Source organism: Chroicocephalus ridibundus, chromosome 17, assembly GCF_963924245.1.
Source record: "Chroicocephalus ridibundus chromosome 17, bChrRid1.1, whole genome shotgun sequence".
NCBI classification, from domain to species: Eukaryota; Metazoa; Chordata; class Aves; order Charadriiformes; family Laridae; genus Chroicocephalus; species Chroicocephalus ridibundus.
Genome location: NC_086300.1, coordinates 7937483 through 7947528, shown reverse-complemented (window position 1 = coordinate 7947528; position 10046 = coordinate 7937483). Strand labels below are relative to the sequence as shown.

The 10046-nt window shown below is 54.5% G+C and overlaps 1 protein-coding gene and 1 pseudogene across 1 annotated transcript; both read left to right on the top strand.

Annotated features, from left to right (window-relative positions):
• LOC134524789 (olfactory receptor 6F1-like) lies at positions 1-945 on the top strand (annotated as a pseudogene).
• Positions 946-9533: 8588 nt separating this feature from the next.
• On the top strand, positions 9534-9836 carry LOC134524706 (feather keratin Cos1-1/Cos1-3/Cos2-1-like). Its single transcript, XM_063354895.1, has one exon. It carries the CDS (start codon positions 9534-9536, stop codon positions 9834-9836), a length of 303 nt encoding a protein of 100 aa, XP_063210965.1.
• The last annotated feature ends 210 nt before the right edge of the window (positions 9837-10046 follow it).

Genomic DNA, 10046 nt, shown 5'->3' with positions numbered 1-10046 from the left:
ATGAACCTCAACTCTGGGGAGCACACTGCAAATGGGACAACTGTGGAAGAATTCATTTTTCTTGGCTTGCCAGGCACATGGCATTTCTGGGTCTCCCTTGTGGTGGTATTTGCACTGACGTGCTCCCTGAGAGTAACATGCAATGCATCCATCATGGCTCTCATGTGGATGAACAGCAACGTCTGTACCCCAATGTACTTTCTCCTCCGTAATCTCCCCTTTCTGGAGATCTGGCACACTACTCGTGTTGTTCCCAAAGCCATAGGAGTCATGCTGGGGAGTAGCCAGACCATCTCCTTCAGTGTGTGCATCCTCCAGTTGTTCTTTCTTCTCTCCCTAGGCTCCACTTAGTGTTTTCTCTTGTCTGTCATGGCCTATGACCACTACTTAGCCATACGCTACCCCTTGAGATACAGCTCCCTCATCAGCAGTGTCCTCTCTGCTCGGCTGGTGCTCAGCTCCTGGCTGGGAGGCTTTCTGTCCGTCTCGCTGCTGGCCTTTCTGACATCCAGGCTGATGTTCTGTGGGCCACATGTCATCAATCATTTCCTCTGTGATATAGATTCCTGCCTCGCCCTCTCCTGCAGTGACATGTGGCCCATGGAGCTAGCAACAATCCTTGCCTCCTAAACTGTTCTGGTGGCGCCCTGTGTGGTTACCCAGCTCTCCTACGTGTACATCACCTCTTCCATGCTCAGAATCATGTCAGCTCATGGTCAGAAAAAGGCATTTTCCACTTCCTCCGCCCACCTCAGTGTTATCACAGTCTGGTATGGCTCCACCATGTTCCTGTGCGTCAAGCCATTGGCCCAGAACTGCCTGGATCTGAACAAACTCATGAACACCTTTCACACAGCTGTAACTCCTGTGTTGAACCCCTTCATTTACACACTCAGGAACAAAGATGTGAAGCAAGCTCTGTGGTGGGCCTTCCAGAACAAGTGAAGTGGCTTTTCAAAGGGCCTCAGTGGGACCAAAGAGGTTCATCCCCTCCCTCCCATGGTTTCCACCCTGCAGAAGGTCCTCACCAATGTGTAAATGCACCTGGGCATCACAGGTAGTGAGAAGCCACCAGTTCCCCACTGAGCCCATTTCATCCACCTCACAGCCACCTTAGGCTGGGCTGCACCTCAATTCTAATGCTCCCACCTCCCTCTGTTCCCTCCTGGGTAAACTCAGAATGCCTCCCAGTGCTCTAAAGACCACCACTTGGAAAGGCTCACAAACCCCATCCAGAAGCAGCTCTCCAACAGAACACTGGAAGAGTAGTCCTCCCACAGGTTTGAATTCCAGGTTGCCAAGTGCTTCATTTTGTCAGGGATTCACCTGTGCCCCCTAAATGATTTTTAGCAGCTGGCTCACTGCTTTAGGAAAGGGGCATGTATTTCTATGTTTAGTTTGACATTTTCTGGAAGGATTTATGTCCCACTCTTGGGGCTGTTTCAGAGAGTCATGCTCTGGTTCAACAGAAAATTTGGCAATGTCTGGTATCTCAAAAGCCATTACTTCTAACAGAAGGCAGTCAACAAAATTTACTCTCCTCTTCCTTCCCCCTATCCAGTATCTGGAGGTACTTTTTTCTTTCTAATTAAAAATATGCAAATCACTATGCTTCATGCTAGATGTCTCAGGACATTTCCACATCTGAAACCCCACATCAGTTTTTAACAATCCATCATTCCACCCATTTTGGGCTTTGTTGTGGAAACACTTCAATGAGATTGGCAAAGATCAGTGTGGGACGGATTTCACCTGAGTGTAGAGCTCTCCATTGAGATGATTGAATCCATACTGAACATCTAGGTTACTTGCCCTGCGGACTCACTCCAGTATACCAGCTATTTTAAACAGAGGGCATTTACAAGCCTGGTTTGGCTTCTTTATGGTTTAGCCTCCAATGGGCCTGCCCCAAGTCAGGTTTCTTTGGTTCTATTCACCAGCAAAGACCCTGGATCTAGACACAGCTGTAAAAGTCACATTGGCATGTGCTTCACAGCAGCACAGGCTGGGGAGGCAGAGGCCCACCCTCACCACAGCCCCAGGTGCCACTGCTGGGCAGGCTGAGCTCAGAGCTCCATGCAAGCAGTGGCAGGGAGGGAACTGCTCCTCAGAGCACCCCCACGTTTCTGTGCACTGCTGCCAGCTGTGGGCACCAGTGTGGGCTCAGTGCACAGAAATAGGCAGCGCTGTCCTGGAGCTCGGTGTCCCGTACATGCAGAAGCACCTGGGAGTCCTTTGCAGACAGTGTGGAGGAGAACCTCCCTGATGCCTTGCGAGCTCTGTACTTGCTTACTCGTAGCAGCATCTAAAGGGACTGGGTCTGGCTCTGCTGGTACCAGAAGGCGTAGGGATTGGAATCGCTGGTGGAGAAATTGCAAGGCCGTGTTGCCTTGTGTCCCACCTGGATGGTCATTTCTGCTGGGAACTGGAGAACAGAGTCCTTTTGGGCATGACCTGTAAAGCCAGGAAGAGCTTTCAGCTTTGCTTGCCAATGGACCTGTCCATCTACCACTTCATCAGTTTGCTCACTGTCCCCACTGTCCCTATCACTTTTCCTAGCTTCAGAAATGGCTAGCTGTTTGCCCTTGTTTATTCTGCAGCTTCTTGTTTATGACCATCCCTACAGAGATTGGTAGCATTGTATCCAATACATACAGCAGAGAAGCCGCTCTATGCCACGTTGGTCCATTCCCCAGCACCTTTCCCTCTTTTCAGGCTTAATATGTATTAGCAGCACATTCAGGAATGCTGAGAAGCTGCAAAGTTCAGGTGAGGTCTTGTTCCTCCTTTGATGCCCATTACTCCTGACATCTCCCAGATTATTTGCTGTACCCATATGCAGACCCTGATCTCCCTACGGATACACTCCCGGGTGTCCTCGGCAGTCAGCACTCACATCTCCTCCCTTCCACCACCAGATGCACAAACTCTTGCCTCAATCTCCCCAGCCTGAAAGTCACATCTCACCAAAGTCAGCCAGTCCCACCAGGGCTGACAGGAAAATCAGGACCATGTCACGCTCTCTCTTCAGGGGGTGCCCAGGGACCTGCGAGCATGAGGGACCCGAGGCTTGCACCTTCACCTCTTCTTCTACCTCTGCCTGATCAAAGAGGCCTCCAAACCACAGCCCAGAGGGTGGAGCAAAACTCTCTCCCTGCTGCTCCAGCCAGGCCTCTTTGGGCCTGTCCCCCGACCTCTACCACAAGGCAGCCCTCTAGAGACATAAAAGAATCATGGTTTAAGTAGTGGCCATCTAAAGAACAAAGATACCTTGAGAACTTCTCCTGACACCCACCACCTAGCCAGCTGCACAGGCCTGCACCCAGCTCTGCAGGAGAGGGAGAAGGCACCCCTGCCCCCACCCATGTCCACCCTGTCCCTGGGACTGTCTGGATGGAGAGAGGACCAGGCACACTCTGAAGTGCCTTGGACCCAGGTGTCACACACTCTTTCCCTTCTCCTCTGCCCATAGAGGAGGAACCTGAAGAGAAACATCTCTGTGAAGAGCATCTGCTCCAGAAACCAGCTGCACAGGGACAGACACACTGCCTCACTCTGGCATGGCAACCCAGCTCTGTGTTGTGCAGGCAGTCCTTCTGTGTCCCTTCACTTACCCACATTACACACAGCCTCCACATGCTTCTCCCACCCTGGGCCCCAGAACCTCAATACCCAGGCAAGCAAAAGGCCTACTTGATTTTCATGTCTTCTGGTGTCTGCTGCCTGGAGCAGGGCTCCTCTGCCTCTTCTCACCCAGGGCCTTTCTCATACAGTTGGCAGGGACTGCAGGAAGCACGTTCTTGGCACACCAGCCCCCATTCACAGCCACGCTCCCACAAGGCCTTTACTGTCCTGTTGTTCAGTCGAGGCCATGGCAGAAGGACAGTGGGCTCCCCTCTTCTCTCCAATGACTGCAAAACTGCCAGGAGTTCCCTTGGAATACAATTATGGCTGCCACTACAGGCCCCAGCTGGGGCAGGGAAGAGGACTGAGCCTTTCCTCTCTGCCCCTGAAGCCTCTGAACACGGACTGTCCCAGCTCTCTCAGCTCCTACAGCCACACAGGCCTCACCGGGGACTAGCTGGGCCCAGGACCCCATGCCCAGAAGCCCCCTTTCAGCTCTCCCCACAGACCTTCAGCCCCATGGGGTAACTTAGCACATCTCTTTTGGGGCTCCCTCCTGAGTCTGACCTTGAGTCTCAGATGTGTCTTTCAGCTAGTGCCCAGCTCAGGCTTCTCTCCTGTCTCCTGGACTTCCCTTCAACACCAAAGGCTCTCAATCTGAGGTTAAGGGGAATCTGGTGCCCCAAGCTCTATGTTCCGATCACCAGGCACTGCAGGAGACACTTGAAGGTGTCTGTGACAATGAGTATCTCTTTCTCAAGTTGGTGCCGGAGTAGAACTGCAAGCTCCACAGGATGCCTTTGCAACACTAGAAGCAGTGTGAAGCTGGAGGGTACAGGTTGTAATTGTGTAGCTGAGCGGATTGACAAAGTTCCCAGCAAGAAACCACTTGTGGTTGTGGTTTCAGAGCAAGGGCTTGAGAGGGCACTGTAGCAGTTGAGTCTTTCTCTTCTAAGAGTGCCTGGCAACGTTGAGTGGGGTGGAAAGAGATCCCCAGCACCTGCCCATGGAGCAGCAGCAGTGGGTGGTCCGTGCGGCAGCAGTGAGGGCTGGGCGGCTGCCCGTGGGCAGGAGGATCTCTGCCGCCCGCAGCCCTGTGCGGTGCAGGAAGGCGCTGCTCCTGACCGGGAGCCAGCGGGGCCGGCGGCTGCTATCTCTCCTTGCCGGGCCCCGCCGGACACGGCCAGCGCTCCGGGCACCATTCCTGCCCCAGCGGCGGCGGCAGTGTGGCGGGGGATTTCTCTGTGCGTCCCTCTTGGCGTGCGGGGTTGCCGCTGCCGGGGCCGGACCCGGACCCAGTCGGGCGGGGGAAGCGGCCCGGGGCTCGGGGCCAGCTGGAGCCGGTTGGGGCGAGGCGGCATCGCCCCCTGGCGGGCCCGCCCGGGGCTGTCCCCCCGACCCCGACACACACACCCGGCCCCGCCTGCGCCGGTTCCTGCCCGGCCGCAGCCCCGGCTCCTCTCCCCGTGTCTCCCAGGGCGCAGTAATACGCGAGCGCGGCCCCCGCGCCGGGGCCGGGCGAGCCACAGGGCGCTGGAGCGGCGCTCTGCCGACACCCACAGCCGCCCCGGCGGGTCCCGCAGCTCTTTCGAATCTTCAAGTGTGCGCATGAGCAATGCAGGGCCTCGTCCTGGCAGCTGAGTGTACCAGTGTTTGAAGTCGTAAGAGTTTATATTGGGGTGCGAGCAATTTATGTTGATGCCAGTGCCCTCGGGGGTCTCTACCGTCTGCTGCTGCTGTACCTGGGCTCCTCCTGCAGCTGCTGCTGAGAAAGGAGAAGGAAAGGACGACAGCTGTTAAAGGTGGTCCAGCTGTGATGGCTCTTCTAGCAGAGGAATTGTCAGGAACAGTGGCAGGGACACAGGACAGGAAGAGATGGCAGTATGGGCCTATCAACACAAATGGAGAGTGACCCGGGTGTGGGTGTCTGAAAGCATGAGAGAAGGCAGGGAGTGAAGTTGAAATTTATGCATGCGGAGATTAGATAAAAGTCAGGTGGGTGGGTGGGTGGATGGATGGTGAGAGAGGACCAGGAGGGGAAGTGTGTGTTACAGCAAAGGATAGACGACAATCTTCAGGGCAATAAGAACTGCAGAATGCACAGGGGAAGGAGAGGGTGCATGCAAAAATAGACATGCAAAGGTGAATGCAAAGCAGGTCTACCGATCGAAACGGTGAGGACATCGGGAAAATAGCAAGAGGAGGCTCGGAGGCATAAAAGATGGCAGAGAGCCAGGAGTGGGAAAGAGAGGCTGAAGAAGGAGAGGGAAGAGTTGGCGCTGGGCACCCCGGGGAACACGCCGGGCACAGCCCTGGACCCATCCACTACCGCCAGCCCCACGCACCCAGCAGCAGCGCGGCCAGCCCCGACAGCCCTGCGCCCCGGCACCGCCGCATCCCGCCGCTCCGCCGCCCACACCTCGCTGCCCCCCGCCAGCCCCGGCTCTCTGCTCCGGCCGCTCCGCCTCCTCTCCACCGCCTCCTCTCCTCTCCGCCGCCGCCAGCTCCGCCCCGGAGCTCAGCTCTGTGCCGGCGCCGCTCGGGGGCTCACCTGGGCTCAGAGCGCTCAGGGGCTCTCCCCGGCACGGGGAGCACTTTGCCCAACTGGGAAATGGACTCTCCCTGTCCTCCATGGGTGGGCAGGGGTCAGGGAGGGCAGGGGTGGTGGGGAATCCCAGTGTCAGAATGTAGGTGAGAAGAGATCTTCAGAGGTCATCTAGACCAACACCTGCATTGAACAGTTCCCATTATTGATTCCCATTATATCAGGCCACTCCAGGATGGAGATTGCAGAAACCCCCAGGGAAATCTATTCCTGTCCTCAATTCTTTTAGCCCATTACTGAATTTGAGCTCGACATGCGCCAGCTGCTGTCCATTGCCTCTACTCCTGCCATTGGGTGCTTCCAGAGTCTAGGCCACCTTCTCGGTTTCCTTGAAACAGGTACTTCATGGACCTGCTGGGAACAATTTGGCTTACAGAGATCAGTGTCCTGCCTCTTCCCTGTACTTGGGCGTCATCCCCAAACTTGCAGGAAGTGCTGACCTTCCCACTACTGTACATGAAAACATTAGGAAGTGTTGGTGCTACTGCTGATCCCTGTGGGACCCCACAGGTCGTGTCTGCCAGCTGGGCTTTGCACCACTGCTCACAACTCTTTCTGACCGACATTCCACTCTTACCTTACCATCCTCTTATTGAGCCCAATTACCTCCAGTTAGGTCATAAAAAGGACAGGAGAGGCTGTCAGAGGTCCTGCTATACTCTAGATACTCATCTCCACTGCCTTTTCTTGTCCACAGTGCCCATCACCTCCTGAGAAAGCAATGAGCTTTGCCCTCAACTACACTAGAGTCTCGACTCAGAAGCAGCTCCACAGAGAGGGAAGTCATCCCTGGCTGAGCTGTCCCAGCAGAGCTCCCTGGCGATGAGCTCACCAAAGTACATGAAAGGGAAGGGGGAAGCCTTGGCTGCACTGTCTCCTGGTTGGGCCTGAGTCCAGGAAGACAAACATTCAGGAGGGGAGATGGGCTCAGGAACTCCATACACCCTTGACACCCCGTGTCGGAAAGAGGGTCCCTTTTGGAAACCCCTGTGGGACAGCACTAGGCTTTGGTGGATGTGGCCTCAAATCTAATGTCTGTACCCTCCTGCGGCAGTTGCTGGGCACTCAGACTGAGATTCCAGTGTGGGACATGAAGGTCCTTGTAGGCTGTAAGACCAAAGCAGTTGTCAGCTCTTTGGCTTTCCTTGTGTAAGCCACAGGGTCTGTCCTTCCACTCACAGCACAGCAATGTCAGGCTTCATGTTCCTTTCATTCAGGACCTGTTTGATCCAAGGTCTCAGCCCCTGCCTGACATGGCATCAGGTCAATGTGCTGAACAAGCCCATTTGATATTGACATGGACATGAGAGAGGACCGTGTCCCACCCCAGACACCACCGACACTAGTGTTCATTATGGGCATGAACATCAAAGCTGTCATCAGTTCTTTGGCTTCTCCTATGAAATCCACAGAGTCTGTTCTTCCAATCACAGCGCAGTGATATCAGACTCTGTGTTCCTTTCATTCAGGACCTGTTTGGGAAAAGGTCTCAGCCCCTGCCGGGCACAGCACCACGCCTGTGAAGAGCACAAGTACGTTTGGCATTGGCTTGGGCATGAGAGAGGGCTATGTCCCATCCCAGACACAGTTAACAGTGCTTTGGAAGCAGATCCACTCAGGGATGGCCAGCACATGGTGGACAAGATCCCTCATCCTTTCTCCTTGCCCAGAAAGCAATCCCCATCCTTTTGAACTCTCTAATACTGGGGAAAGGAACTGTGTCCTGGCCTGGAGAGGCAGGGAGCGGGGACTGCCAACCCTGCTGAGGAGCTCCCAATATTGCTAATATGAATTAAACTAAGGAGTCAAACAGGAGGGAAACTGTTCTTGTGGCCTGAAATTGGCAGAAGCTTTGGAGGGGCAGGAGAAGGAGGTGTCAGGAGGCAGGGGCTGCATTTCAGTGCCTCTTCCCTGGACACATCTCCAGCAGGCTGGTGCCATCACCACTCAGCTGCACTCAGGTGCCTTCTGAATCTGGGAATCTGCTGCTCTCTGGTGCTCATGGAGAGAGCAACAGAGAATGTCCCTGTCATGAGCAGCATATTGCTTCTTGAGGAGGGACACACAAGGACACACATGCACACACGGTCTCATGCAGGCCACCTTGAAATTATACACTAATTTGTGATTCCACATTCATCCACGCTAACACAGCTGCTCGTAAAGCACAGATGAGAAGAACAGATGCAGGAACACACCCAGGTGTGGATCCTGCTGACAACACCTGGGGACAACTGTGGCAGGGTTAGAGCATTTGGGAAAGGACAAGGCCCCAGGCATTCCTATGTCTTTACTTGTGTACTCACAGACTGCACAGAGTGGGGACGAGTCAAAACAGGCCACAGTTTTTTCCTGAAGACAGTGTTAGGCAGGATGGGGTCAAAAACCTAACAGCACAACGCACACACCTGGGGAGGCAACAACAAGTGACCACCGGGGTGAGCTGAGGAGGGAACGAAAGAGATGGAAGTGTCACTTCCTCATGTGTGGGAGCACTTGGGCTGCCAGCGGAGGACGGCTGGAGCTTCTTCCAGAGAACGACACCAAACAGCTCCACTGAAGTGACCCAGGCTGGTGTCACTTGCCTCCTCTGGACCCACTCAGCACTTGAACTGAGTCTTCTGCCTACACTGCTGCGTTCCTGCCCTGGAAATCCTGGGGCCTTTCATCCCAGTGATCACAGGAAACTTTGATTGAGGAATGGGTATGGTACAACTCTGGAAATTAAAAGGCAGCAGTGCAGGAGACCAAAGCACAGCCCATATCATTAGCTGTGATGGTTTGCATTCAAGATGGGCTTGTGCAAAAATTGTTACCTCCGCAAAGGATGCCTCTGGTGCTGCGGCAATGAAGGGCAGGTATAAAAGCCAGCCCAAGTCCCTGCTCTCTCATCCACTTCTCTGGCCTCCTTCTCCTTGGGAACCAGGTGAGTCTGAAGCTCCTTCTCCTCCTCTTCCAAAGTGATATGTCTCCTCGATGGACCTCTCAGCTGGTATTGCCTCTCTTCTTTTCTGTGTCCTGGAGCTCCCTGTCATGCTAGAGGGAAGTGTGGGGAAGTTCTGCAAAGAGAGTAGCTGGGATGTAGCTGTGGTGGCCCTGGTTTACAAATTACGAGACCCTCCATGGGCCAGGCTCCAATTTGTAGACCATTGATAACAATGTGTCTCCTTAACACAGCTTCCATCTCTCCACTCATTAGTGGCCTTAGATCCTTTGTGACAGGGTAACCAGGCTGCTTCTCACCCACCCTTGTGCTCTCTTTCCTCCCTGCTTCTCTGTCAGGTGCACCTCTACCCTTAGAGACATGTCCTGCTACAACCAGTGCCTGCCCTGCCGGCCCTGTGGCCCAACACCTCTGGCCAACAGCTGCAATGAGCCCTGTGTCAGGCAGTGCCAGAACTCCACCGTCGTCATCGAGCCCTCTCCTGTGGTGGTGACCCTGCCTGGCCCCATCCTCAGCTCCTTCCCACAGAACACCGTTGTGGGATCCTCCACCTCCGCTGCTGTTGGCAGCATCCTCAGCTGTGATGGAGTGCCCATCACCTCTGGGTGCTGTGACCTCTCTGGTATTTCCAGCCGCTACTGTGGAAGAAGGTCCCTCCTCTGATAAAGATTATAGGAAAGCCCCAAGAAGAGGCTCCCTGAGGAACTCAGAACACGGTGCTGGGCAGCGGATTGATCTTTTGAGTGTTGTTTTCAACACAGCGGAATGGCTTTGCCTTTCTCTCCCTTTTCCTTGTTTGCTTTGGATCCCCTTGTCCCCCTAATGCCAGCCTGGTAGGGACTGTCTGTCTCATCTCCTTCTGTGGGCCAGGAT